The following is a 26,637-nucleotide window of genomic DNA, read 5'->3' as shown; positions in this document are numbered from 1 at the left end:
AGCTGGCATTCTCTACTACCTGCAGTAAACATCCTCACGTGCCTTGGAAATCCATCTGTCATGGGATAATCGACTCTTCCTCTCCATTCCTCCTTTTCCCAATTTTAATCCCCTTTAAGGACCCGTATGTCAATATTGGACGACTCAAAAACCACATCGTGAGCTTTCCCATGGGCGCATCCTCCTGCTCATCAAGGCTTTTCCAAGTGGAAATTGATGGTATGGTTGCGAGGTGAGATTATGTGTCTCATACGCATTGGTTGAGAGGCCAGATGATGGCAGTGGAGGCACGTGGTGGGGTGTAGTTGTCTTAAGGGCGCCGGGGGGGTGGGGGGTTATGGTTATATATATGAGATGAAAGGCCCGTTTGGATGTCGAGAGGATAGAGAAAGATGGGATGGTAATGATGGTACTCACGTCATTTTCGCTGTCTCCTGTTTGGGGCAAAGACCGTCTTGAACTTAAAGACAGGAAAACAATATCTTCGATATATGGGTATCACAACACTCTGACTACAGTGACAGGTAATCTTCCCTCCACCACATAACCTAAAACCGAACAAATTCACCACCATTCATGCGAAGACCCCTCATCAAGAAAAGATAAATTGCTGAACTAGTCAGGGCCATCTGAATATTACCCACAGATAGACCTGTGACGAGCGTGAGAGTTTCCAGGACCACCCATCTGAGGAGACATGATTCGAGAAACGTATATATTCCGAGCAAAGTTTCAGACCCGAGGGCGAAACGGTCTATTAAGCGTTGTTTGGTCGCTATCGTGAAGTAGACTGCACGCGAACTGGGGTCTGAAGAGGTGGAAACGAAGTCGTCCATGAAGGGTGAGATGGTGCTTTTCTGATACCAGGAAAAGGCAGGTGGGCTATTTCTAATCTTGATAGTGTCTGTCTTCTGGGATGAAGGAGATCCTAATATTGAGGCAAGAAGAGCTTGATCGGAGACCAGTAGTCGTTGCGAGGAGGGGTCAGCGTGAAGGCCGGTTGATTGGAGTTCGGTGTCTAGTGCTGTTTCAATGCTGGTGTAGTTGATGATTCGGGTGTAGAAGGCTGGATCGGCGGGCTCGATGGAAACATGACGGATGCTTGAATGGTCTTTCTCGCATGAGGGAGATCGCAAATGAATAGTCTCGTTGCTAAATGATCGACATGGGAGGTATGTGACCTCGACGGGATGAGGATGTTTCTCAACGCAGCCGGTGAGATATGCGCGGAAGAAGGGCTCAAGGTCTCTAATATCTTGTTAGTGAGATTTATTGGGGTGGATGGAGACATACATTTCCGTCTTGGTGGCATGGCGCGCAACACTTCCCGTCCGGACCGGAGTCTTGACATTCATCTTCATCAAGCCGGAGTAGTGGATGCGGAGAGCCTGGAAAATAATGTGCGCCGTGGTGAGCATCCCTGGGACAGTCCATTGGAGGAGGAATTTGAAAAGTTGGAATGAGCTCATCTGGGTCGGGTCAATAGGCGATCCGCAGCAGGTCATGCGAGTGGCCATTTTGACTTCTCCAGATTCTGCTATGGTTGTCATGTTGGAGAAGGAAGCATTTGGTTTCCAGGAGGTCGGCTGCAACGGGTCCATGAACCTGTTCGTGACCAGACCATCTACCTTTTCGAAGACCGACGCAAAGATCGTCTTGGTCCAGGTGCCTTTGTAGAAGGTGGATTGGGGCAGAGACGGGAGGGTTCGGACTTTATAGGTGTTTTCAAGATAATCCACCGTCTGGGAAGATCCAGACGTTTTCAGAGGCTGTTCTGAGACCCGACTGACTTTCAGGAAGATGTTTCTTTTCTCATCGTATGAATTGTTGATCTCGAGGATCATGGCATCGAGCTCTCGCTCTTCGGTGTAGAGATACCACCACGAGACCACGCTGCGTGACCAACCCAGAAACTGAGGAATGCCCAGCAGATATGCGTATGGCCACTGTGCGGGGTCTTGATCCTATACAACATGAGAACCAGCTAGTCAGTCATGGGTGAAAGATATCATACCTGAGACCGCAAGAAGTCATCAAGCTTCTCCCGTAGATCTAGTTCGTGGCTCCCGCGGTGTAGGTATCGCTCCGAATCAAAGCTAAACCAACAGCTGAGATGCGACAAAGCCCGCTTCCACGACCAACCCTTTCCCGGGGGACAGTGTAGATCTAGCGTCGCATCATCCACGGCCAAGAGATTACCTATCCGACATCGAAGCCCGACCGGAACCCCCACTGCGAGAAACCGGTTGCTGAATTGATCTTTGACTGGCACGAAGCGCTTGTGGTTGAATGTCATGGGAAACAACAGGGGTCTTCCGATAACGGTCTGGGGTTCGTCTGAAAGGGAGTCCATCTGGCGTGGACGGAGCAACACTCGCACCAGGAATATAGATAAGACAATAAGTAGGGTACAAACAGCAAGTCCCACGGCAGCCCCTAAAGCCTTGACCCATAGTAATGGGGTGTGAGACTTGTGCCCGAGGTAGAGGAGCAACAGAGCAATGTCTTGAGCAATCATTTCGTAGTACCGAGCAAGCAGCAGCCCAGATTTTCAACCCTGATACAGTAACACAATGTAGCAGCTGCAATGTCTCACGCTCATCGAGAAAGTCAAATACGCAGGTGCGAGGATTATCACTTAATATAAGGTCGTGACGTAACGCTCAACTAAAGAGCTAGATCTATGGTGGCACAAGTAATGCTGGAGCCCGAGTGTGCCCGAATTTTTCACTCCACTCTTCAGCTTTGCTTGCTCAGCCAGCTCGGCAGTCTGCCGCATTGTGAGCCGTTGAATATAGAACATGTCACGGGTAGCTTGTGTGTGGCGAGCAACGTCAGAACGCGGATCCACTTTAAGGACAGGGCTGGCTGAGTGAAAGAACCGAACCGCCCGGGATAATCCTGGGCTGGACGTTGACAAGGTGCCAAAGATTGGGCAGCATGGCCATGTCCGTTGCTGTCAAATGACCGGGGCTGCCGGTAGGCAGGGTTTCAAAGCAGCCGGGGACTCCGAAGACCAGGGTGGGGATCGTGGCTGGTTCATGGTGAAAGATAGAGTTTGCAGGAGGGATGCTAAGTGGTGCCAGATGGATGGAACTCGGCTGCATGAGCAATGCTGAGGGGATTATGGAGAGAAGTGGAAGAAAGTGGAGGGAAGTTGTGGGAAGTTGTGGGTGACAATGCCGACGAGGAGAGCTGAACCCGTCAAACAAGCAATTCCAAGCGAGCCCCCCGGATTGGTCGGATGCCGGCGGCCTGCAAACCATCCCCCCTTTGAATATAAACATTCCACTCTCTAGTATACCTCCTCACTCCCTCCAGGCTCACTTCAACTACGCCTTTTTCTTTTTCTGTTCCACCGCCAACAATGGGTCTTCCATCCCGTCCCCCATGTCGAGTCCTCATCATCGGCGGTGGCATCTCCGGCCTCGCAATGGCTTGTAAGCTCAAGCGAGCCTTCAATCTCGATGACTACTGCATCTATGACCGGCAGAGCAGTTTAGGGGGTACCTGGTGGGCCAATACCTGTTAAGACCCTTCTGTTCGTTCCAGTGGGTGTCCAACGCTAACCTGGCCAGATCCTGGATGCGCCGTTGATGTCCCGGGCTTTACCTACACCTTCTCCTTTGCCCCAAACCCACATTTCACTCGCTTATTCCCACCTCAAGAAGAGATTCTCGAGTACCTCTCTACTGTTGCAATTCAGTATGACGTGGATCGCCATTTCACAGGTCACACCGAATGGACAGGGGCAGCCTGGCAAGAAAAGACAAGAACGTGGATCGTGACACTGCAGGACCTCAACACCGGCCAATCCTTTACACAGGAATGTCAAATCTTAGTTTCCGCTGTGGGAGGAATTGTCAATCCCCATGAACTCAAAATCCCCGGGGTTGAGAACTTCCAGGGGGGGATCATTCACACGGCACGATGGCGACACGACGTGGATCTCACAAACAAGCATGTGGCTGTCATTGGGAATGGAGGTATGCTTGACTCCTTCAACTCCTTCATCCAAATATTAACCTGATTAGCATCTGCCATACAGCTAGTCCCTGCCATTGCAGACCGGGCCAAGTCCATCACCCAGTTCATGAGGGTTTGTCCCCATATTCATCTGAACCAGCGAAGCCGCTAACCCTCCCAGACACCACATCACATTGTTCAGGCCAACAACTACAACATCTCCCCCACCTGGCGAGCCATCTTCCACCAGATCCCTATTCTCCTCTACGTCCTCCGTCTGTTTATGCTACTCTATATGGAGACCGCCTTCTTCCAATTCCTCAACACCCCAAACGGCAAGACTCGCCGCCTGGCGTCCGAAAAAGCAAGTCAAGAATACGTTCAAAACACAGCACCTGGTACTATTCCCTGTACAACTCCCAAATGTCAACTCTAACAAGGACTAGAACAATACTGGGACCTCCTCATTCCAAAATACGAATTCGGCTGCAAAGTAAGCCCTCTCCCTCTCTTCCCTCCTCCCACATACACTTAACATAAACCCAGCGCCGCCTCTTCGACCACACCTATCTCACCTCCCTCCACCAAACCCACAAGGTTACCCTAACGAACGACCCCATAGTCTCCCTCACCAAAAATGCCATAAAAACACAGCACGGGTCCTCTATACCCGTCGACATCATCGTACGTCCCCCTCTCTCCCCAATTAACCTTCCCCCCTCGAAAAATCAAACTAAGAATAAATCCAGATCTTAGCAACAGGCTTCAGCCTAACCCAATATACCACCCCTCTAGAAGGCCGAAACCACAAAACCCGGGCCCAGCACTGGTCCACCTACGGGCACAAAGCAACCTTTAAGACCGTCGCGATGCACGGATTCCCCAATTTCTTCTACGTCCTTGGACCAAACTCAGGGAGGTTATATACCTCGACCGTGCAGGTTATTGAAAGGTACGTTCTACTTTCCTCCTTGTGCAAAGATTTGTTAACAGATATTCCCGAAAACAGCGAAGTAGATCTAATCATCTCCACCATAACGCCCATCCTCCGGGGCGAAGCAACAACAGTCGAAGTAAAAGAGGAAAGTGAACGAATATTTGATGAACAGTTACATCAGGCGATTGAGGGGACGGTGCATGGGACCGGAGAGGGGGGGTGTTCTAGTGTGAGTTTTCTTTTTCCTTATCTCCCCCCCCCCACCCCTCCCTTCCCTTCCCTTCTACTGCTTTTTGTCATGATTTGTTGCTTTTTATGATCCCTGGCTTGAGTTGGGGTATTCATATCTTGTGAACGCTAAGCTAACTATGTATGGATAGTACTTCGTCGATCGAGACACCGGGAAGAACTGGTTCGTGTATCCGTGGAATTCGCTCCATTTGTGGATGTCGATGTATTGGGGGGTCGGGCGGGATTGGATTTATCAGTCTTAGTATATACCCTTTTCTTCTTGGTTGCATATAGTACTAGAATTGGGTTAGAGGGATAGGGAGATAGAGGTCAAGAGTTGGTTTATCATCATTATCTGGACTTGGTTATGAATTCATGAAATCATCCATCGAAAGAGTACTGTCAGGTCTCAATGCCCGCGTAGTAAGCGTCCCAGGAGAACCAATCAAATATACTAGCCAAAGTCCGTCGGTTTGCACTGTTTCCCCTCTCGTTCTCGGATAAGGGCAATACAGCATTTAGGTCCATGTCAGCAGGCAGCCAGTCGAGATAGTTGGCGATGTCTAGATCTCCTGCATCGATGCTGGGAAAAGCCTCGTGAGTCTCGCTTGGATGATCAGTTTGCTCTGCGAGTCTAACAGAATGTGCCGCCCCTGGTCCTTGTGATGACCTATCATCGCTAGTACTATCCGATGCACAATTTGAAATATGCAATTGTGCAAGGCGCATACATGCATCCGCGACAGACTGCAACCTCGAGCATACAGGAGCCAGCAGATGCATTTGCGATCTCATTTCAGCGAAATAAGTCACGGTGGAACATAACAGCGTTAGGTCCTGCTGGATAGTATCCGTAGAAGGACCGCGATGCTGGATAATGTTCTCGAATATGACGAAGAATGGCGTAAAGGGGAAATACAGCAGTTGCCTGTAGTGGTAATTAGTAAGAATGTAGAATTGCTGGTTGCTGGCTTACCAAACTACGCCATTGTATACAGAGCTCCAATTCGATACCATGGTTGGTAATAAGGATATGGCTTCGCGGGCAGACGATAGCCGAAGCGCTGAGAACTCTTCTCCCTTCAGAAGAAGCACCCGAACGTGCAGGTACTGAAATTTCAAACTATTGACTCCTAGAGCCATTTCACGGAGGTGTTTTGGAGCAGCGAACAAACTCTCCGTGTCTATGGTTTGGGTTAGGATCTACACAGTTAGTAGCTGACTGGTCATTCGCAAGACGTGGTGTTACATACCTGGGCAGTGTCTGTATGCCATGCGTCCAGTTTCATGCGGATCTCGCACTTCGTCTCCGATGATGCTCCGGTCACAAGGACGTCCAGGATAACACCCATGAGCTTGGACAATTCGAACGACTTGCGGAGAAAATGACAGCCAAATGTGGAAATCGGTGGGTTTACCTGGGTGTTCCCAAACGCTGCACGATCATGCGGGTGGAATTTCAGCAACGAATCATTGTCGGGCAGCGGAACCTGATCATACACGGCCGTGGGTAGAAAGGCAGGGCGGCCAAATGCAAGAGCACAGGCCTTGTCCATCATAAACAAAAGCCAGAAAAGACACAGCCGATGTTGTTGATGAGCCACAGCGAAATGGAGAGCTAAGACGTGGAGTCCCAGAGCCTCGGCCTGTCGACAGGCATGTCCTAACAGCATCCAGGAAATGTTGGGCGCGGCATATTCCTCTCCATGCATGGCTAGCAGGACAAATGCTTTAATGTTCGCTTCACGCGGTTCGAGGAAAATACTGCTATCGTTGAGAGCCAGTTGCACGTTCCGCCGAAAATTTTCTTTCTCATCGGCCTTCTCATGCACGTCTGATACAATGGAAAGAAGCATGTAGTTGAAAGATATTATCCATCCCATATCTCGCACCTTGTGTGGTTCAAATACAACCTGTCCTAAATGTTCATCCGGAGGGGTGCTAAGAAATGGTTCGCCCAGCTCAATCTGCTCCAAAAATTCTGATCTGGTTAGTCAGCCAAATATATGGGGAGCACGGAATTGAGACTAACGGCTGATCAGACGATATCCTATGGCCTTGGATGGCACGTAGAACTTTGCGTGGTCTTGCTGGGTGCGTAGAGTGGCATTTGCCGTTCTCAAATTGGTGGCGAGATACTGAAGTCCCGAGTAGGCACTCCGCCGAGTGTCATCACTTACCTGTTGGGGGACTGCCTCAATGTTTGCTGACATGTCCCTTAAAAAGGAAAACGAATGAGACTGGCCAATATAAAGCCCGGAACCTGGATCCTTTCTTGCGTGAGCAACTGTCGCACTAGGAACTGTTGCTCTGGGATCATCATCACTCTCGAATGCTGATCGGTGGGTTGTCTGCAATGCTCGATTGATGGTGTCCGCTAAGGCCTGCACTGTCTGTTCGAGGCGATGCAGGCGCTCCTCAATATTACCGATGTCTATTTCTCGGCTCCTTCGACGGCCTTTCTCAGCTACTGGGCCTTTTGAAAATGATCTCATGCGAGTCTCACCTGGCATCAATGGCCGCGCGGTTAGGAGACCTGTCTCGCGAGTAATGGCAGATTCCAGGCCATGGCTTGCAGGTGCTGCATTTCGGCAAATCTCGGGAACATCTTTGAGTTGGTCAGCAGAATCGAATACGCTTTCATGCTGTGCTCGACTGTATGCAATACTTTAGTTTCTTTTGTCGACAAAAGTCACACTTCATGAGATAAGGGTCAGCTGGTGAGTAAGAACTTCGGACGATCTCCAGCTCACCGCAAACCGAGCAAGTCCAGAGCCTGTATCCCATGATCTGCTAACTTCCATTTCTTTTTCGAATGCTGGGGACTCCGGCGTCTCGCTCACATCTGCAACTGCGTAGCAGGAAAGTGAGGTCTCGGAGAATGTCCCGCGGGTCCGACGGAAAGAGCACCCAGTGGCGGGTTCGGCTGGTTCCGAGCCCCATGTAGCCAATTAGAGAGCGTTTAGTCGGAGCTCCTCCGCAGTTTCCGATCCCGTCCAATCATGTTAAACTCCTGTCTATACGCTCAACATCAACAGGCACCTTCGAGAGCGCCTCTTAAGTATGGAGGTTCCGTGATTGTAGTCTCATTTTGTGCGTATTTCACTGCGTGTCGGATCTTACCAGAAGTTTGTGTATATCGCCAACCCGAGGACTTCGCACACAATGAAACCATCCCCATCTATCGCTATTATCGGAGCCGGACCAAGTGGGCTCGTCTTCGCACGTCTCCTCGAGGTAAACGGCATCACAGATTATGTTGTCTTCGAGCGTGATGAGTCATCTACACCAGGCCTGTGGCAGCAAGGAGGCACCCTCGACCTGCATGGCTCCTCCGGTCAACTCGCGCTGAAACGCGCCGGCTTGTTCGACAGGTTCAGCAAAGACTTTGCGCGTTGGGATGCTTCACGGATGCATGTGCTGGACCACAGAGGGACTACAATCACCTGCTTCGGCGAAGATGATAATGCTGACCGTCCTGAAATTGATCGCCTGCAACTTCGACAGCTTCTTCTCGACTCAATACCTGCCCACAAGATCCGCTGGGGTCACGCAGTAAGTGCCGTGGAAAGAAGCAATAGAAATAACTGGGCCAAAGATAATGGTTGCATTATTCAGTTTGCGAACGGCACCTCCGCGTCCGGATTTCGATTGATTGTTGGCGCAGATGGCGCATGGAGCAAGGTCCGGCGTCTGGTGAGTCTGACGGTCCTCAGCCATATTCCAGATAATTGACTGTATTTCAGCTCACTTCGGCCCAGCCGAGCTATTCGGGGAAGATGTTCATTGAGGGTCGCTTATTGCATAACAACCCAAGCCACAAGTCAGCTAGTGAGATCGCTGGACCCGGAAGCATGATAGCGCTCGGCAATAGGAAGAAACTTGCAGTGCAGCAAGTCGCCGATGGCACATATCGTGTCTACTTCGGGCTGGTTGTGTCTGAGAGTTTCCACCAGCATTGTGGGAGATCCGGGACTGCAGACCTTAACGGCAAGACAGAGGCACTGCGCGATTTGCTGCTGTCTAGTGAATTTTATGCCACCTATGCCTCACAGCTCAAGGAATTAGTTGGGAATGCTGAAGGTCCATTCCGTCCCTGGCCGCTGTACCGCATGGATCCAGAAGCAGTTGGCTGGGCTCGTAGCGTGGCCCCTGGGGTGACGTTGCTGGGGGATGCTGCACACGTCTCCACTCCGTTTGTTGGAGAAGGCGTCAACTGTAGCATGCACGATGCGGTGGTGTTAGCCGATTGTATTGTCAAGCACTGCAAAAGAGAAACAGATCTCACGATTTCAGTGGGAGCGGAATTGGAAGAGGCTCTGGCCGCATACGAAGAGGACATGTTTGTACGGGGCCGTGATTTGATCCGCCGCAGCAGTGACAGTGAGGCCACGCTGTTTGCTGACAATGCTGCACAGCAGTTTTACAATTTCATGAGCACCTTTGCCGCTGGAAAGGACCAGGGAGAGTGAAAACATGTTGTTTGTGTATTAATAGGTGTGAAACAATGTTTTTGGTGAATTAGCAAGTCGTATATAAATCGAGTCCTGTATCTTTAAACGAAAAGCATTCCGCCGTAGTTGAGAACCCCATTCATCGGCAGATGACCTGGCTACTAGCTGAATTTTATAGCGTAGCCTTCAACGTAGCTATCCTGGCCTGGCCATCGTCCCACCATTGTTGGTAAGTCTGTATCTTACTGTTGGCCTTGTCCTTTGCTGTGGTGGCATCGTCTGGGATTTGACTTGCCCATTCGCGCAATGCAGCGAGCTCTAGTTGCACAGACATGGCATGGTCTTCCATTCTTTGGACTTCGGCCATTGTACGCTCCTGCTCCGAAGTCTCCGGCCCGGTCACATTCAACGTCCTTCCAGGGCAGAGACGTTCTGCGTCAGCTTTGGCAGCTTCCCATGCCTTTCGGTAAATTGCAGCCTCCTTTTCTGCGAGGTAGAAGGAGTTCTGGAATCTCTCCGCGTCCTCGGGATTGGATTCGGGCGTTTCTTCCATCCATTTTCGCTCATCTTCCGCTTCACGTTGCTTGTATTCATACTCCTGCCGTACCGAATCCAGTTCCAACAGAGGTATGTCCTCCAATTTCAAACATACTCCGTCCGGGCATAATCTGCTGGCTTCTTGCTCCGCCTTTTTGAGTTCTTCGGTATGTCTGCGATATGACCGCTCTGCGTCCCATAGTTCCAGCCGCGTCACCCACTCTTCGTCCGGACTCTTAGCCGCAGCAATTGCCTTTCGTCGGTCCTGGATCGTGTTGCCACTCCATTCCTTCCAGTTCTTGAACCTTTCCACCGCTCGCAAGGGCTCTTCGGCGCCGTACTTGACCCTGTCCGCACAGTACGCTCTCGCCTTATCCACTTGGAATGCATCGCCATCAAAATTGTCTGGCCATCCATGCTTCCGGTACAGCCCCTTCAGGTCCAAGTCCTCATGATCCCACTCACCGCCGCTGTGCTCTCCGCCTCCTGGAAGTTCCTTTAGTTCGCGGTACCACCTGATAATATCCCGCAACACATCACCAGCAGGCCGGCTAGGAATATGGTCGAAATTACTTCGATTCTTACTCTTGGGCGTCTCCTCTTCCACATCCTCCAAGGCAGGATCAGTGCTGCACCAGCCCTCTTGGTCGATGATCCAGATCCGGTGCTTCCGTGCATCATAGACAATCACGCTTTGGTGATTACCCAGCCTCGACAGCGGCGTGACCCAAGGACGGATGTACGGCCCATCTTCGTCGTCGAAATCCTCATCCGTAGGACCAGCGTAGAACGGATCACGACCTTGTTCCACATCATCCTCGGTCCGGAAGTCGGTGAATTCGCCACCATTATAGAAATCCTCGTTTCCTGCTGCAGCGGTGTCGACATACGGAAGTATGCTATAGAGGTAGATGATGGAGGGGTCCAGTCCGTGCTGTTCATACAGCGGACGTAGCTCGGTGATATTGTGGGGTCCGATCTGAATTCCCCGAGGGTCAAGATAACGCATCCGTGCGAGAGTCTGATAGATCTCCAGCATGAGGTCTGCAACCTCCTGTAGTTGAGCTTTCTGGGTCTCGGAAATACCGGCCATGGTGGGCTTCGAGGTGAAGGATTTCAGAATGTTGAGGAGCGGCAGGGTGCTGGTCGGCCAGAGGGGGATGAGAAGGGCCAGAGCCAACACGAGAAGACTTTGCGACAATGCAGGAAGATACATGTGGAGATTTGTGAGAGCGAGTCGATACTCATGTTCGGGTGGCCATTATTTATGTGAGTGGGAAATTCGAGATCAGGAAGCCGGTGCCGCTTCTAGACCCGGTTCGCCATTGGCCCGTGGCCCGTGCCCGCGTTGCTGCCTGGGTCCTGCCATGGATGCCTGGAGGACCGATAAGCTCGACTCGATTTCCCAGTCATGACCTGCTATCATCGATCATGCCTATCTAAATTAACGGGTCCAATCAGATCACAAGCCTGTGGTGAGATTCGCGTCCTAATGGACTCGGTCTCGCGACAACTGTGTATTTAAGGGGTCGGTTACCGCCATCTGAGCGGTTTGTATGGGGGAGGGTGGAAATATGTATCATGAGGCTGATGTGCGACACAAACCATGGATTTGGTACTTGCAGGTAACATGACAGCCGGTCGCGACCAGGATCACTCCCAGACTTCCAGTAGCTATTGCCACTCGTTTGGGAACTTATGGGCCGTGCGTAGTACAATGTCTCAATTGCGATGATGTTAGATCCCCTGGCTTTCTGCTGTGCAATGTTCTGCACACCTTCAGCCATAAATAGTTGATTATCATTACTTAATGAGTTCATGGATCTTTTTCGGATATCTCGGGATGCCAGGGGTGTCAGTCCTAGGATATTCTTAGAGTTTAGTGTCTTGCTTTTAGGTTCAACCATCCGGTTGAATGGTGTAATGGGAAACCTACGGGCCCCACTAAGATCGGTCCAAACTCGGCAATCTCACAGCTTCACATCCTTGCAGGCCTTATTTCGAGGTAGGTTTATGGTCCGTGATTCATTATACGTGGATTTTACGCACAATTAGGCTCTTTTTGTGGCCACTGAGCATACTGAATCTTCATCTCAGACCTAGAAGTCATTCTTTAGAGCCTCGTACCCGATCCAACTAATGAACCATATTTAGTAATTATATCATTTCTTTGCAGGAACCTGAGTATCTGGAGTAATACTCCAGTAGTTGGTTAGCCAGCCTCTCTTTGTTTGGCCAGGTTCAATATCACCAACTAACAATGAGAACATATGCACTTATATCTTAATAGGGCGATTTCTCCTTATGTTAGATTGAAAATTTTGTGTGGCACAGTATGGAGTCATATCACATCAGACAAACCTATACATACTACTATTCGCCGGGTAAATGAGCCGGAATCCCGCTAGGTGCATGCTAGAGACATCCGTTCGTTGCAAGTCTGTCGGACTATGCCACTAGGGGTGGGACTGGCTGATCAATCCCCGCCATGACTCCACCCATGGTGACTTCCCCTCAACCAGATCCCGCTTTGAGGCAGGCGGGTTATAATAAATAAGGGAAGTCAATTCCACCTCAGCGACAATTCTGAGCCCTGCACTTTCCGCTGCATTAAGAATGGCATCAACCTTGTCGGACCTTCGTCCGGAGTACGACTATGTCATAGTTGGAGGAGGAACCGCCGGGTTAGTCGTCGCCAGCCGGTTGACAGAAGACCCGGCAGTGAGTGTTCTCGTTCTGGAGGCTGGAAGCAATCGCCTCGATGATCCCCGTATCGCTGCGCCTGCCCTGGCAGCCAGTACCTTCTCCGACCCCGAATTCGACTGGTGTATTACTAGCCCACCTCAGGTACGCCTTCGACTAGATCCAATCTTTTCTGCTGTGCAAATATTAATTGGATCAGGAAGCACTGAACGGCCGATGCATCGCAGAGCCCCGCGGTCGCACACTAGGAGGCTCCTCCGCCATCAATCTGGGTATGGTCATCTACCCCAGCCGCAGCGATTTCGATTCGTGGGAACAACTGGGAAACCCTGGTTGGAACTGGGAGTCTCTGTCCAGCTACATGCGAAAGTCGCAAACGTTCACTCCGCCGTCAGATGAGGTTCGTGACCAGCTATCGCTACATTATATTGACCCGGCTGTGCAAGGCACCAGTGGGCCTATGCACGTCTCTTTCGGCGATGGACCCTTTCCAAGTTTTGTGACTGCCTGGCCTCGGACGTTTGAGACGCTGAACCACAAGGTGACTGGAGACCCATTCTCGGGACGGGCCAATGGCGGCTTCTGCATCCCAGGCAGCATCCATGCAACCTCGCGAACGCGTAGTCATGCGGGCGCCGCCTACTATACTTCCGATGTTGCTCAACGGCCAAACCTCCGAGTCGTCACCGAAGCTCTCGTGGAAAAGGTATTGCTCAAAGAGACACAGGATGGTGAAAATGTAGCGACCGGTATTCAATTTATCGGTAATGATGGCATTCAGCGCACAGTAGCCGCTGGAGCAGAAGTTATCATTGCTGCGGGCACAATCAAAACGCCGCATCTTTTGGAGCTTTCCGGAATCGGTGACGCCAGTCGCCTGCAGGAGCATGGAATTCATACCTTCGTTGATAACCCCAACGTTGGTGAGAATTTGCAGGAGCATGGCTTTGTCCCTTTCAGCTGGGAGGCTGCCGATGGCCAAGTGACAGCAGAGGCGTTACGGAACCCCGACATTGCTAAAGCCGCCATGGAAGCATGGCAAACCTCAGGCGCCGGGCCATTGGGTCTCTGTTCGATTTCCTCGGCATTCATGACTCTGCCCGAACTGCAAGATGGTGAGCTACAGGGCCTTTTGGAGAAATACCTGGACAAGGAAGTTCCGTCCAACTGGGCCGCGCAGTATCGCATCTTGCGGCAACTCCTTGAAGATGTGGATGAGCCAACAGGGCAGTACACGATGGCGCCGTTCCAGGTTACCCCCGAGAAGGGTCCAAGCATGAAAGGGATTTTCGCCATGACGGAGCCAGAGTGTTTTGTTAGTATTGTCGCTGCGCTGAACAGGCCATTCTCCCGAGGCTCGGTCCACCTGGCCTCATCCGACCCGACAGCACTGCCGACCTTTGACCCACGCATGCTGTCACACCCACTTGACCTAGAGCTACACGCTCGTCATGTACAGTGGATGGAGACGCTGGCAGCCACAGAGCCGATGGCATCTTTGATCAAACTAAACGGACGTCGCTTGCATCACTCAGAGCGCGTATCGTCTTTAGATACGGCGCGTGAGCTTACCCGGGACCGCATCCTGGCTCACTATCATGTCACCGGAACAGCAGCTATGATGCCTCGGGAGATTGGGGGTGTGGTAGATGAGCGGCTGCGGGTGTATGGATGTCGAAATATGCGCGTGGTGGACGCCAGTGTGATCCCATTGATTCCTCGCGGCAACATCCAGACGACGGTATATGCTGTAGCAGAGAAGGCAGCCGACATCATCAAGGAGGATAGACTAGCCTAGTTACGTGATCAGTCATGGCTGCGGGATGACGAATAATGATTGCCAACTATGGAGTTCTCAAATGTTCTGGCCTTTCTAGATAATATTCCTGCCTCATTTCTGACCATTTTCAAGCACAGAGGCACGATACAAGCTGTATGACACTCCCTGAAAAACGAGAAGTTTCCTACCTTTCTCCTGTAGAGTTCTAGGCAGATACATTATTGTCGGCTGTCTAGCAATGATGATAATTCGATGAAATAATGGCCTGGTGCTGATGAAGAGAGCTAGTTCAGGAGGAAGAAGAAGGATGAGTCCCGCAGCGAAGAGAATAAGACAGCAAGTGTCTCATTTACCTGACCTGTATAAAGCTACCTGTCCAACCCCGTATTCTGGGTTCTAATATTCTCCGCGTACAGTGTATCGCACCAAGATGAGCCGTACATTAATGATCCAGTCCAAGTCCAAGCGGTCATATCGGTGCTACAGACAATACCGATAGCGAAACACAGTGCGTGACGTACTAAGGTGGCAAAAGTAATGGATTATTAAATCATCTTATATAGTACAGACATATCAAGGCATAAGTCATATCTCATAAATTCGTATCCGAAAAGTAACCATATCCTAAAAGTGCTCTAAACGTATTTAATCAGCATAGCGTGGTAGTGTACACGGTCAGGAGAGATCCCCGAAAACCCAGGGGATGAAGTCTCCTGACCAAGAGGTATCCATATCAATGGGCGACAGCTCATGCATGTCCTGAGATTAATCAGTCAGTACTGACACAAGAAGCGAAGAATAGCAATCACATACTGCCTAGCGGCTTTGCCCTCTTCGTAATAGACTTCACCTGGTCCTGCTTCATCTTCGCTGCGCGCGCCCTGTCGGTTATCATTAGCTTATCTGGTCTCATCAGTATTTTTTTGAGTAGGAGAATGACATACTCAACTCTTGCCTCCTCATCCAACCGCTTCACATGCTCTCTGGCTTCACGCACTGCCCGTCGAGAAGCGATCAGTGCCCGGTCGGCTTCGCGTTCTGCTGCCTCTGCGCGCGAGACTTGTTCTTTCGCGGCGAAAACGGACTGGTCTTCATTCTTTCTGCTGCTTCCGAAGAGAGAGTGGCTGTGGCGATGGGAGGAGGGGGAAGAGGAAGAGGAGTGATTTGAGTGATTTGAGTGAGAGGCAGAGGAGCGGCGGGAGCGGCGCCGGGAAGATGTGGTGTTCGGGTCGTCGATGCTGCTCCGGTCGGAGGAACTTGAGTGATGGAAGAGGGGCATTTTGTTTGATAAAAAGTAGTGCTGGATTGATTGTGATGGGGCGCTGTATGGTTTTGGATGTGTGGGAATGGATGAGAGATTGTAGGTGGTTGGGATGGTGAGGGTTATGGTGTATAAATCTTTCTTCTTGACTAGGTCTGAGGGGCTCACACGTCAGTGGCAATTCAGGATAGATGGTGTATAGAGCTTGTACAATACTTATCTGACCTATAAGCGACATAAACAATAATAACGTGACATGTCGCCTTAAGGTCGGGTCATCCTATAATCCGCGTATGCGATGCTGTGTTTACCCCAGAAAAGATAGCATATCCAGGTCCACAGTCGGGGGTATGACGATATGCCGAAAGGATAAATGATGTGAGTGGATGATAGTTTCCGCTATGATGTCAAAGGAGCGCTGTGCCGCTTGGTGGCCGATCTGCGGTGACATCAGATCAGACGTGGCACCGCCATCATGGATGGTGTTGTTAATCCGCTTCGAGATCTCATTGGTTGAATTGGAAGGTGCTTCTGTTCGGAGAATTTCCTTCCCCATTTTTCATGGGCGACAGTAGCTGCATTCCGAAGATTAAGAGTTCTGCTTAGCCAATGCTTATATCTTACCTCCTATTGTTTCCAAATGCTGTCCTACCATTCCTCACTACCGACGATTTTTCACAGTATTGCTATCCCACAATACTCTTTGTTGTCTGTGCTCAAGTCCAAATCGGCAGGACATGTAACCCTTATGTGTTATGTTGTCTGTCATCGTGTACTTCAGAATCGCCAGAGAAATGCATACGCTTCCTCGATAAGCTGTATCTTTGACACATTCAAACATGTGATATCCCTAAAAAGCCACATATGGTGCACTTATATCCAGTGCTATACCATGGGCTCTCCCTTTCCCACGTCGATGTCATAGAACGTCATAGTAACATGGGTAGCAGCTGCCACATGCCAGGTATGACTCTAGCTCAAGCGTTCACGGGAAAGGCCTCGGAGTAGGCCTCTTTTTGTTTCCCCTTTGCCGTGTCGGAATTTTATCGGTCGAAGGGAGATGGGAAACGGTCATATTCTAAACCAGGTAGTCTCGATATAAGTATCAGTCAAAGCCATAAACTCTATCATGATAGTGGTGGAATCCGAAACACTTACTAGATTCTCCTATGGACTCATTCTGAAGTAGTCTGACAGACATGTCAAAGTACTCGGTTGAGAAGGCGGCAATCCCGTGGGGACGCACTGACCTGTGGAGCCTACCGCTTCAGGCACAACACTTATATAACTTCGGCAGCTTACTGAGCACTGGCCATGAATAAGGGCTTTAAGAGGGTAAGGTTATGACACCATCCGAGATCTTGCTGCAACTTGTCTTGAGCTGACCCTCACAGGCTCACATATCCAGATAGCCATGAACCGGAATCCCAACCTGTTCTCTATCCGCCCATATAAGCAGGTGGTATCCCATTCATCATCATCGCTAAGGTCATGTCAAAAAGCGCAGGAACACGTTCGGCTCCACTTCCCGGATGCGCGCCAGAGTAAACAAAGGCAGTCAAGTCCCCAATCCTTTTTCACGTGCTTTGCTACATCACCAGACAAGAATTTGAGATGAATGGATTTAAGTGACCAAATTCCTATTAAGGTAGGCGAGGACTCTTCGAGGTGCGTCGCACGGCAATCCAGGCAACTTTAACCGAAGCATGCAGCCCCAGAATGTCTCTAGGCCTAAAGAGGCTTAGCAATACGAGGCAACCCTTCTTCAGCTTTGAAAGATGACATCTGCAGAACCGATGGGTACAGTGGACCCTTCATTCCGCTCAACCAAGCCATCAGAAGACCAGACCCCTTGTGCCTGGTGATATGTCCTTGCTAATAAAGAACACGAGCTGTTAGAATGCTGAGCACTGGGCAGATTAACTTCCATCAAAGCAAACCCAACTCAGGTTCCGAGCCTGACGGTCCAGCCCACCTCGGCACGGCCCATGACCGTGCCAAGAATGTCCGCTCGTCTTGGCATCGGTGCCCGTGGCCATGCCATCTCATCTAAGCATTATCTAAACATTATGGATGTGCAGGACTGATGATATCCACCTACCGTAAGGATCTACAGTCTTATATAATATCGGGCTGCTACTCCGGATAGAATGTGCCCATAGTCAGGGGGTTGGACGCTGGGAAGGATTGAATTCACCTTGCCTGAGAACAGGTTTGGGAGAGGAACCACGGTGTCATTCGATTGAGAACAAACTGACTTATACCACATCCTAGGTCTAACATCACCTATCACTCAGCTTTATCTTCAATTGCAGAACCCCGGGCACATGCAGATCTAAGCACTCATCAGATGAATCCTTCTTCCCACTAACCGTTAACCTCCATCAGATACGAGATCACCATTCCAAGACAGGCTAAGCTCTACGAACCATCACCAAACCGAACCTATCTCTAACCTCAATCAAGCAGAAAGCATACGTAACCCAGCATCCACCCATCTTGCAGAGTAAGCCGCCACAAGAGAAAGAACCCTGACGATACGCGATAATTCCCTCATCGCCTGACAACTATACCACCTGCCAGCAGACGCACCTCAGCAGTCCAGGTATATTAATACCTCAATACCCCATGGATTTTCCTCCAACGCATCCACCAAGCTTCCCTCTCATACATCCCCAAACAATACCATCAACCCAACCTCAAAACCAAAACCAAAAGCCAAGATGAAGTCCGTTCTCTCCAAGGTACATCTCCCCACTCTTCTATCTATACGCCTACCCACGACCAAAGTCTAACAACCAACAGGCTACCCTCCTCGCCCTCCCCACCCTTGCCCTCTCCAGCCCCCTCGTCTCCTACGCAGGCTACTACTTCACCAACTGCACCTCCCCCAGCGTCACCGCCACCAACGTCGCCGCCTCCTACTGCGTCAACGTCGAAAACATCCCCATCAAGTCATTCACCGCGTACGTGTTCTCAGGCGCATGCGATGACTCGACCACCCCCGTGTTGAACACATACACCGAGGCGGGATGTGCCGCAGACTCCTTGTTCGAAACCGTGGACGTGGACAGCGAGAAGCAGTGTTTTGAGGCTGATGTCACGTTGGTTAGTTTGGGAGTTGAGTGTGTTTAAACTATAAACATGTCAATATATGGATAGATGTGCAAGTAGTGAGAAGCAGTGAATGAGAATAACTAACAACTTCCCTATAAACATCTAAGTCCATATATGATGTCACACAAACATAGAAAGATAGCACAACTCTTTCATAAAAACTTCCAGAAAATATGTTAGAATTTCCCAAATAGACCAAAAGAGATAACTCTCAGCCAGTGGATGAATTCCAAGGTGAGTAAATCAACAAAATATAGTACTAGTAGTTTAATATATTTCCAAAAATCCTCCGACACAACAACAAAACCCATTCCAACCACCTCTGCAAATCACACCAGGATAAGAAAAATATGCATCAACCTACTATCACCCAAAAAGACCAATCCCATTGTTACCACTTACCAGAAATTGCAATCTTAACTAGTGCAAACTAGCGATATGATTTATGGTGAGTGATCGCAGTCCATCATCCATCCCGCGATGGGGCTCAGTTCTCATCTCGGATGCAAATGTGGAGCCGTACCCAAAAAAAAAAAAAATCTCGGCGAACACCCACCCACCAACCCACCAACCCACCAACCCACCACGCACAAACAAAACTTCAAAAAGTTGACCGACGCAGGATTCGAACCTGCAATCTCTTGATCCGTAGTCAAGCGCCTTACCATTGGGCCAGCCGGCCTTGTTGAATATAGGGGGTGGTAAAGTGGGTTATAGTCAGATGGAGGGGGGTTGAATCATTCCATTCATTTTGCATTTTGAGTAGGTAAGTCAGAAGGGTATGCTATGCTACATTGGATATCATAAATGGAGCCAAAGAGAGGTGGTCACATAGAGAAAGGATGAAAGGTATAAAAAAAGGAAGGAAGGAAAGTTATTGGCAAGATTGGCGGGCGTCAGGTTCCTGATCGCTGTAATGCTCAAGAAGGGCGTCTTTTTCGGAAAATATCTCGCCGTCTTCGATGTGGATGATGGGGATTCTTTGCTCCCGGCGACTCGCTGCGCAAAGGTAGATTGAGATGACGAGACGACCCAGTAGGAATCCAATGACGCAGGCAACTCCACCGGCGAGAATTCCCATCAGGGCGGGGAGGATGACGGGGCGGGCAATCTTCATGATGCTCTGCTCACTTCCAGCCCAGAAGAATCCGCCGCTTTGGCCGTTCTTGAAGACGGGAGGGTATTTGGTGGATGGGTGACGGTGGTCGTGGGAGTCTGAAGTGTGGGAGGGTTGCTTGTGCTCGTGTTCGTAGTGGTGTTCGTGCTCTTCGGCAATCGAGTGCCCTGGCTTGATGCAGCTCTTGACGGCTTCTTTTGCGGAATGGTAGTAGGTTTCGAGTTGTGCTTTCCAGGCCTTCATTTGCCAGACTCGGTTTCCGTGACCGTACTCGCGGCTACCGTTCGGATCGATCATGGCGAGTTGCAGATTACCGTGGGCATCGCTCAGCAGGCTGATGGCAACAGTGTTCTGGGTGGCAGGGCGACCGTGCTGGTCAAAGAGACGGAGTTTCATGTAGTAAACCTCACCCAGGCCGGCGCCGGGACGAATGGGGAGGGGTCGGACATCCAAGGAGAAGGTCACTTGAACGGGTTGAATGGAGTTATCCCATTTGCGGTCTGCGGTGAATTGCATGGGGACGGAAGCTGGAAAGATGGATTGCTTGTTGGCGAGTAGGCTGCCATTTTGGGTGGAGAAGTCGATGGTCTGATGATGATCGTTAGTATGAAATGGCAGACTGCGTCACCGCAACACATACCAGATGTGAGATGGGATCGAGAGCCTCGGAGCAGCTGGAGTCGGAGAAAGCGCAAGGCACGGCGGGAAGATTGATTTGATGCGAGTTGGCAGTGACCTGCTGCTGGGCTGCTGGCAGAGCTGCAGCGGCTGCCGTGCTGATGCACAGAGCAAGGCGAAACAACATGCTGATGGTGATGGATATGGTGAGCGAATGTAGGGGAGGTAAAGAATGTCTGAGGTTGGTGAGAGAGAACGGCGCGGGGGAAAGTTTATAAACAACAAGGCAACGAGAGACGAGACGAGACGAGACGAGAGAGAGAGCCACGGCTGGGGAACTCAGGCAGCAGAAAGGCGACCGGGCGAAGCATATAAAGCGAACTAATCACAGCCGATGACAACATTGGACACTAAAGTCTAACGGAGGGGCCGAAAAGCGATTGGGTCAGTGCCATTTCAGCAATATTATTAAACTGGACTAGAATTAGTCCGTACTACTATGGTACAACCATCTAGTACTAGACTAAGGCTGAGTGACCCTGATTGACCGGCCGGGCAACTGCTGGCTGCTGATTTGATCGATCGGCGGCACCAACAACTGAACCTTCAACCAACACAGCCTCTTCGCGTCTCTCCGCCGTTGGTTTCCCGGCCTTCTTCTTGGGGGCCATCAACCTTTCTTTATGCTCTTCCTGGCTTTCTTTGCTGCTTTTGCCAAACCGCCCCCAGCATTTCTCCTGTCAGCATCCCCCAGTCCATGCAATGATCCGTCCACCTGAAACATCCAGAAGACTTGACGGGCACCACCACCACCACCATCGCCGCCCCTGTTGCTACTCGCTACTCGCTAAGTCACCGTCTATTCCTGGCCAGCTGTCTTGGATTAGTGCGAGACATCCGATCCACTTTGCACGCGATGAACCCTTGGGCTCCAACTAAAGCCTCTCCGACTCGAACCTGCCAATTGCAAAGCCTCGCTGGCCCCCACGGGCCATGGGCGGCATAGCCGATAATCCGATGCAATCATAGGCGTGGGAAGCTTAGCAATAGGTTATCGAGAGTGGTCTCAACCCCTGGCCAAAATTGCTCCGTCTCATTCTGCGACCTTGGCCCCTGACATCCTGCCAATGACCTTGCCCACCACTGCGGCTGACTCCGACCGTGCCATCCTTTAAAATTCCCACGCCCGGATGTGAGCTCATATTATTAGGTGGAAATTCACTCGCTGTCGATCCCTTGGCCAATTTACAATTCCGACGTCTCTTTCCAGTTTCCACCCCTTTATCTTGCCGAGCGCCCCCCCGAAAATCCTCCGACGCCTTCACGAACAGACTTTTCGGATCGCTAGGCTGCCAGCATGCGGGGTCCACGGACACCGTAGGCAGCCATGGACATCTTGTATTCGATAGGCTATAGGCTACTTGGACTAGCCATCGGAAGGCTACCAACTTTTCAGAACAAGGTTGAATTCACCGCAACGATGCTGTGCCTTGCGGGTACTTGCGACCGTCACGTTTGGGTCAAGCTCATCGCGCTGTGGTAGTCGCCCAGGCCAAGCTCTTTAGCTCGCCCATTAGCGGCAAGTGCTGCTATTTATACCGCGCCAATGGTTGTCAAACTACGGATTAGTTTAGTGCGGGTTGGTTAAAATTCTTCGGTGGTGTCTTACTCCGATCAGAGGCTATTGACAACTGCCTGATTTTGCGGCGCTCAGATGCGGCTCTTTCCCGCGGTGATCATCGGCAGGGTAGCACGGTTTGGTTGCAGTCACCCACATTTCCTCAAATACAAGTAAAGCATGCAGAATCACTCTGTCTCGGATCAATTTTGATCAGATTCGATTCCGAGACAGCAACCACTTCACCCGCTGAGATTCCACCAGAGCCGACACCGATTCTTGTCTATCGGGTCCGCAATCATCGCTACGTCCTGCAGTTCCATATTTAGCACGTGTCCGTCGTTTGCATATACCTCCCAATCCGTCGCATTTGCCGATGATGGATAGCCCTGTCGTACGAATGAGATAATGTAATCCTGCATCGTGAAAGCGAGTTCTTCATCGAACAAACCCACCTTCATATCTGGCCGAGAGTGGTTATAGAACGTGAAAGCTAGGTCTTGGGAGTGCAATGCCGGCTGCACATTGAAGACGGACGCGTATGCAGTGTCGAAGACTGAGTTGAGATAGAGGTTCTTGCATCGGAAAAATGCGTCGCTCACAGTGAGGGCTGTCCTTTCTAGTGGACTGCCGTATCCCAGGCTTTCAGCGGACGAGATGTTGTACCTGGGTGGGTAGAAGTTGCGAGCTATGTCCTCCATCACTTCCGGCGTTAGACTCGGGACATAAGCCTCAATAATGGACGGATAGGCTGTACTATTGGCGCCATCTGGTGGAGTAAACGCCAAACCTTCGTTGGACGTATGGCTCGTCATAACGCGGAGGTTCTTCCATTTGAAGTTAGGAGCAAGCATAGCCCGGCTCGGCAAGTCCGGAACGAGGCTCCCGTCAACGACCGGCCCATACGTGAAGGTCCCATACACCGGCGTGGTGGCTATCTGGTGGGCATTCGCCGCCATTAGTTGACTCGAGGGAAGACGGCGCGCTTCTTGGATAGATGTCACGTTGAGCAGGTCCAGGAACTGACGTAAATTAGACTGTTGCTGCTCCACCGAAAGTGGGTACCAGGTCGGACTCTGAATGATGGCTTGCTGAAAGGGCAGATCGTCCGCAGTTCCATTCGGCCCACGTGCTACTGCTGCGATCTGATGGATGATGGATCCCCCACCAGCGGACTCGCCCATGACGGTGACCCGACTGAGATCCCCGCCGAAGAGACCGATGTACTGCCTCACCCACTCTAGAGCCAGCCGTTGGTCATACAGACCAGCATTGGCCATGCCCTCGGTATCCGACAACCAGCCAAAGGCGCCCAACTAGCAAGTCAGCTACGTCCATGCAACTGGAATGCAGAACTCACCCGATAGTTAAGAGCAACATAAATGAACTCCTCCCCAGTGTCCATACTCCTCATAAAGAGACCTTTTGGATCCCTTTCAGACTTGTCACCGGCAATGTATCCACCCCCATTAATCCAAACCAGCACCGGTGCAGACGCGTCCCCCCCACCACTTCTTCCTTCAAAGACGCCCTTCGGTACCACCGCATCCAAGAATAGACAGTCCTCCGTGATTCTCGAATCTCCCGGCGGCCAAACAACCGGGTAATCACTGACGTTGCCCGACTGGTTGAACTGCGTGCCTAAGAGCACGCTCTCCAAAAACGGGACCATGATTTCCGCACTCCATATCGGTACTCCCTGGGGACAAACACGTCCAACAGACCCATTCTGAATCTCCGTGCGATTTTCAATGGGAGGAAGCGGTGGCAGAAAGCGCCGGTCGTCTATCGGGGGTGCAGCGTAGCGGATATTGCTAAAATTGTAAGTCTGGGTTGTTTCCTGCCTCGGTCAGTATATGGGCCCATGTCTGATAAGGAGAGGAATTACATCAAGAGAGATTGCTTGATGCAACTCATATCCCAGATCCACCACCGGCATCGAAGTCGAGGCCAAGCATATCGAGAAAAGAGAAAAGAGAAGATAACACTCCATGATAAGATGCATGATCATGATAGCCCAATAAGCATTCTCGACAAAACTTAAATTTCAACCGCCAAGTGATAAAGATGATTCTAGGTTCTTTTCTTCACATCGCTGAAGTAGACTTCGTGCTGAGCGTAGTATCGGAGATAGATTCACATCCTCGTTTTCGCATCGTCGGATAGGAGGAGTCAGAGTCCAATTAGATAGATACTAGTAATGGTTTCCTTCAAAAGTTGAGGAAATCAATACTATATACTATCCCTTAGTTCCATATGCATACCTATACGTGCAAGAATTATACACGAAGGCAGTATAACAATCAGACCATCATGATATACCCCGGGAACGATGGTCCCCCGGACTGTGGTCATTCCTTTCCGAATCCGGAAATTCCAACATCCAAGGTCAAGAAAAAACCAACATACCAAACACCAAGTCACCCACCCACACACAACCGGTTCACGCATCCACCTCCCGAACACAATGTCCATCTTCAGCATCTAATATCATGGTATTCGACTCCACCGCCTTCCCATCCCGTAATTTATCTGCCGTGTGTATCCCCGCAGCCGGAGTCCTAACCTCGAATTTCTTCCCGGGTGCGGGCCGTCGGTCCCCGGAGAGTGGGTACGGGAAGTGTAGGAACTCAGGTAAGAGGTCTAGTTGCATGAGAACGGTCGCTTGGTCCCAGGAGATGTGTTCGTGGTAGAGGCGGTCGCCGCGGATGTTGACGACGGATGTGCAGGGGATGCGGAGCGGTTTGTGGGTTGGGGGGATACCGGGGAGTCTGATATTTTTTTTCTTAGTATAAGGATTGTGCTATATGTGGATGTAGGCAGATGGATGGATAGAACATACAACCAATCTATCTGCTCTGAATGGGTAAGGGAGGCGATGAACTCGTCCACGACGCGATCTATTCCCACTGTCCGACTGATCAGTTCCAGATTTGTGTCCTTGGGGTTTTTGAATATAAAGTGGTGGAGGTAGAAATTAGTGAGTTTGGCGCGGCCGATTCCGCCGGTGATCTATTAATATCATAATGCACATGTTAGCTGTTGGTTTGTGGTTGGGGTATTGGGTGGGTGGGTACCGTTGGTATATGGTTCACGTATGGTTCCTGAACCATTGTTGCCATGGTTTTCTCGACCGATCGCTCCACAAACTCATAATAAGTGTGCTCCTCCCAGATTTTCTCGAGGTCGAAGTATGGGCCATTGAGGATGGGTTTGAGGAAGGTGAGCGTGCGGGTGTGAGCTACGCTGGCGGTGGAGTATTTGAAGTCGGGGTGGCCGGGGATGATGAATCCAGAGGACTCCACGTCGGGATAGGAGTACTGAGTCCTATGGGTAACGGGAGGATGCGAGCCAGGGGCGTGAGTCAAGACTGGGAGGTCGGGAATCTCCTCCCAAAGACTGTGGTAGACGATTGCCGCGATGGGAGTTTTAGCGATACAGGATGGCAGACTCTGCGCGAATTGGGGGCCGAAGTTGGACACTTCGCCGTAGACTTGCGTCTATGTTAGTATACATGGGATGTTGTGCATTTGTGAGAGGGTGTACCAACTTAGAAGCCCGAATTTGTCCTTGTTGGTACATTCCTCCAGAGCAGTCAATGCTTCTACGGCGGCTTTGAATGTATCGAAGCCGGCAGAGGGGGTGAAACAGGCCGGTTGATCAAGGGTGATTTGCACTACTGCGTAGCTCTCCTCGGCCCATTTTTGCAGAGGTTCTGGATCCAGGCTTGTGTTTTTGTCTTGATACTTTGCCACGTTGTCCGGTCTGATAATTATGAGACCTGGTCCTTTGCCACATCGTGAAAGAGGGGGTTGGAGGACAATGTTTGGGCTGATGTCGACGCGTGGGGCAGATGGCAGAGGGGTGGAATCAGAAGCCATTGTAGTTGGAGTCCTCTCAGGTAAGGTGAGGAATGGGGGTAGCTGGAAAGCATTGCGACGGGAGAAGAAGAAGAGAAGAGGGGAAATGCCACGGCGGGTTTTACCCCGCACGCCGGCGAGCTTGCTTACCTCCGCTATCTTAGGTGGCTTATCTTGATAGCACAAACATCTTACTTTTTGTGGAATGACTGCAGAGGCCGATGAATATATTAGTTCTTGGTTTCCAAAAATAAGACACATGATGTAAGTTGGTGCCTAAATGGTAAAAGAATAATACCAGGTAGAGCAGTAAATCTGCCATGAGGGTTTTCCGTGCGAGCCATACAAAGAAAACACAGAAAAATGAAAAGGTAAAAAGCAAACAAGGAAATACAAATAAGGACGAAAAGTAAGAGAGACATTCTAGTGGGCAGATAT

General features: G+C 50.6%; 11 protein-coding genes and 1 non-coding gene across 12 annotated transcripts; 4 read left to right on the top strand and 8 right to left on the bottom strand.

Annotated features, from left to right (window-relative positions):
• Positions 1-671: 671 nt before the first annotated feature.
• BO94DRAFT_421375 (uncharacterized protein) lies at positions 672-1,910 on the bottom strand (the record flags this gene model as incomplete). The annotated part of the gene is made up of 2 exons (XM_025607405.1): positions 672-1,248; positions 1,294-1,910. Coding segments are annotated over 2 exons (1,194 nt in total), but the record flags the coding sequence as incomplete, so codon positions are not given.
• A 1,436-nt stretch (positions 1,911-3,346) lies between these two features.
• BO94DRAFT_610085 (flavin-containing monooxygenase) lies at positions 3,347-5,222 on the top strand (the record flags this gene model as incomplete). The annotated part of the gene is made up of 7 exons (XM_025616602.1): positions 3,347-3,527; positions 3,579-3,986; positions 4,035-4,099; positions 4,148-4,364; positions 4,413-4,459; positions 4,513-4,650; positions 4,716-5,222. The coding sequence occupies exons 1-7, from the start codon at positions 3,368-3,370 to the stop codon at positions 5,220-5,222; spliced, it is 1,542 nt and encodes a 513-aa protein (XP_025471399.1). The 5' UTR covers positions 3,347-3,367.
• Positions 5,223-5,449: 227 nt separating this feature from the next.
• Positions 5,450-7,831, bottom strand: BO94DRAFT_531578 (fungal specific transcription factor domain-containing protein). The gene is made up of 5 exons (XM_025610934.1): positions 7,641-7,831; positions 7,167-7,582; positions 6,388-7,115; positions 6,111-6,337; positions 5,450-6,062 (listed from the first exon to the last, which is right to left on the bottom strand). Exons 2-5 carry the CDS (start codon positions 7,345-7,347, stop codon positions 5,537-5,539), a joined length of 1,662 nt encoding a protein of 553 aa, XP_025471398.1. The 5' UTR covers positions 7,348-7,582; positions 7,641-7,831; the 3' UTR covers positions 5,450-5,536.
• A 313-nt stretch (positions 7,832-8,144) lies between these two features.
• On the top strand, positions 8,145-9,606 carry BO94DRAFT_572203 (FAD-dependent oxidoreductase; the record flags this gene model as incomplete). Its single annotated transcript, XM_025614908.1, has 3 exons — positions 8,145-8,689; positions 8,753-8,830; positions 8,881-9,606. Exons 1-3 carry the CDS (start codon positions 8,300-8,302, stop codon positions 9,604-9,606), a joined length of 1,194 nt encoding a protein of 397 aa, XP_025471397.1. The 5' UTR covers positions 8,145-8,299.
• On the bottom strand, positions 9,605-11,385 carry BO94DRAFT_531577 (uncharacterized protein). The gene has a single exon (XM_025610933.1). The coding sequence runs from the start codon at positions 11,339-11,341 to the stop codon at positions 9,761-9,763; it is 1,581 nt and encodes a 526-aa protein (XP_025471396.1). The 5' UTR covers positions 11,342-11,385; the 3' UTR covers positions 9,605-9,760.
• A 1,356-nt stretch (positions 11,386-12,741) lies between these two features.
• On the top strand, positions 12,742-14,626 carry BO94DRAFT_621098 (GMC family oxidoreductase; the record flags this gene model as incomplete). The annotated part of the gene is made up of 2 exons (XM_025616973.1): positions 12,742-12,972; positions 13,028-14,626. The coding sequence occupies 2 exons, from the start codon at positions 12,742-12,744 to the stop codon at positions 14,624-14,626; spliced, it is 1,830 nt and encodes a 609-aa protein (XP_025471395.1).
• A 705-nt stretch (positions 14,627-15,331) lies between these two features.
• On the bottom strand, positions 15,332-16,063 carry BO94DRAFT_531576 (uncharacterized protein). The gene is made up of 3 exons (XM_025610932.1): positions 15,553-16,063; positions 15,422-15,489; positions 15,332-15,367 (listed from the first exon to the last, which is right to left on the bottom strand). Exons 1-3 carry the CDS (start codon positions 15,885-15,887, stop codon positions 15,357-15,359), a joined length of 414 nt encoding a protein of 137 aa, XP_025471394.1. The 5' UTR covers positions 15,888-16,063; the 3' UTR covers positions 15,332-15,356.
• Positions 16,064-18,592: 2,529 nt separating this feature from the next.
• Positions 18,593-19,004, top strand: BO94DRAFT_582021 (uncharacterized protein; the record flags this gene model as incomplete). The annotated part of the gene is made up of 2 exons (XM_025615448.1): positions 18,593-18,613; positions 18,675-19,004. 2 exons carry the CDS (start codon positions 18,593-18,595, stop codon positions 19,002-19,004), a joined length of 351 nt encoding a protein of 116 aa, XP_025471393.1.
• A 592-nt stretch (positions 19,005-19,596) lies between these two features.
• BO94DRAFT_t75 lies at positions 19,597-19,668 on the bottom strand. The gene has a single exon. It is a non-coding gene; the product is annotated as a tRNA-Arg (tRNA).
• Positions 19,669-19,686: 18 nt separating this feature from the next.
• On the bottom strand, positions 19,687-21,054 carry BO94DRAFT_621095 (uncharacterized protein). Its single transcript, XM_025616972.1, has 2 exons — positions 20,744-21,054; positions 19,687-20,691 (listed from the first exon to the last, which is right to left on the bottom strand). Exons 1-2 carry the CDS (start codon positions 20,906-20,908, stop codon positions 19,861-19,863), a joined length of 996 nt encoding a protein of 331 aa, XP_025471392.1. The 5' UTR covers positions 20,909-21,054; the 3' UTR covers positions 19,687-19,860.
• Positions 21,055-22,252: 1,198 nt separating this feature from the next.
• On the bottom strand, positions 22,253-24,468 carry BO94DRAFT_280254 (carboxylesterase family protein). The gene is made up of 3 exons (XM_025606620.1): positions 24,228-24,468; positions 23,700-24,179; positions 22,253-23,655 (listed from the first exon to the last, which is right to left on the bottom strand). Exons 1-3 carry the CDS (start codon positions 24,348-24,350, stop codon positions 22,582-22,584), a joined length of 1,677 nt encoding a protein of 558 aa, XP_025471391.1. The 5' UTR covers positions 24,351-24,468; the 3' UTR covers positions 22,253-22,581.
• A 314-nt stretch (positions 24,469-24,782) lies between these two features.
• BO94DRAFT_457915 (uncharacterized protein) lies at positions 24,783-26,220 on the bottom strand (the record flags this gene model as incomplete). The annotated part of the gene is made up of 4 exons (XM_025607768.1): positions 24,783-25,110; positions 25,182-25,351; positions 25,417-25,832; positions 25,890-26,220. The coding sequence occupies 4 exons, from the start codon at positions 26,218-26,220 to the stop codon at positions 24,783-24,785; spliced, it is 1,245 nt and encodes a 414-aa protein (XP_025471390.1).
• Between the last annotated feature and the right edge of the window lie 417 nt (positions 26,221-26,637).

Source organism: Aspergillus sclerotioniger (assembly GCF_003184525.1).
Source record: "Aspergillus sclerotioniger CBS 115572 chromosome Unknown BO94scaffold_4, whole genome shotgun sequence".
NCBI lineage: Eukaryota > Fungi > Ascomycota > Eurotiomycetes > Eurotiales > Aspergillaceae > Aspergillus > Aspergillus sclerotioniger.
The sequence above is the reverse complement of the archived record's forward strand: the minus strand, read 5'-3'. Positions and strand labels throughout refer to the sequence as shown.

Excerpts from the sequence above, each read along its gene's own strand:
- BO94DRAFT_531578 (XM_025610934.1), bottom strand. The coding sequence starts at position 7,347 with ATGTCAGCAAACATTGAGGCAGTCCCCCAACAGGTAAGTGATGACACT. Across the intron at positions 7,116-7,166 it reads AGGATATCGTCTGATCAGCC|AATTTTTGGAGCAGATTGAG; the intron begins GTTAGTCTCAAT and ends TAACCAGATCAG. Across the intron at positions 6,338-6,387 it reads GGCATACAGACACTGCCCAG|ATCCTAACCCAAACCATAGA; the intron begins GTATGTAACACC and ends CTAACTGTGTAG.
- BO94DRAFT_531577 (XM_025610933.1), bottom strand. The coding sequence starts at position 11,341 with ATGTATCTTCCTGCATTGTCGCAAAGTCTTCTCGTGTTGGCTCTGGCC.
- BO94DRAFT_531576 (XM_025610932.1), bottom strand. The coding sequence starts at position 15,887 with ATGCCCCTCTTCCATCACTCAAGTTCCTCCGACCGGAGCAGCATCGAC. Across the intron at positions 15,490-15,552 it reads GATGAGGAGGCAAGAGTTGA|GGCGCGCGCAGCGAAGATGA; the intron begins GTATGTCATTCT and ends GATAACCGACAG.
- BO94DRAFT_621095 (XM_025616972.1), bottom strand. The coding sequence starts at position 20,908 with ATGTTGTTTCGCCTTGCTCTGTGCATCAGCACGGCAGCCGCTGCAGCT. Across the intron at positions 20,692-20,743 it reads TCGATCCCATCTCACATCTG|ACCATCGACTTCTCCACCCA; the intron begins GTATGTGTTGCG and ends GATCATCATCAG.
- BO94DRAFT_280254 (XM_025606620.1), bottom strand. The coding sequence starts at position 24,350 with ATGATCATGCATCTTATCATGGAGTGTTATCTTCTCTTTTCTCTTTTC. Across the intron at positions 24,180-24,227 it reads ATCAAGCAATCTCTCTTGAT|GAAACAACCCAGACTTACAA; the intron begins GTAATTCCTCTC and ends TGACCGAGGCAG. Across the intron at positions 23,656-23,699 it reads ATGTTGCTCTTAACTATCGG|TTGGGCGCCTTTGGCTGGTT; the intron begins GTGAGTTCTGCA and ends CTGACTTGCTAG.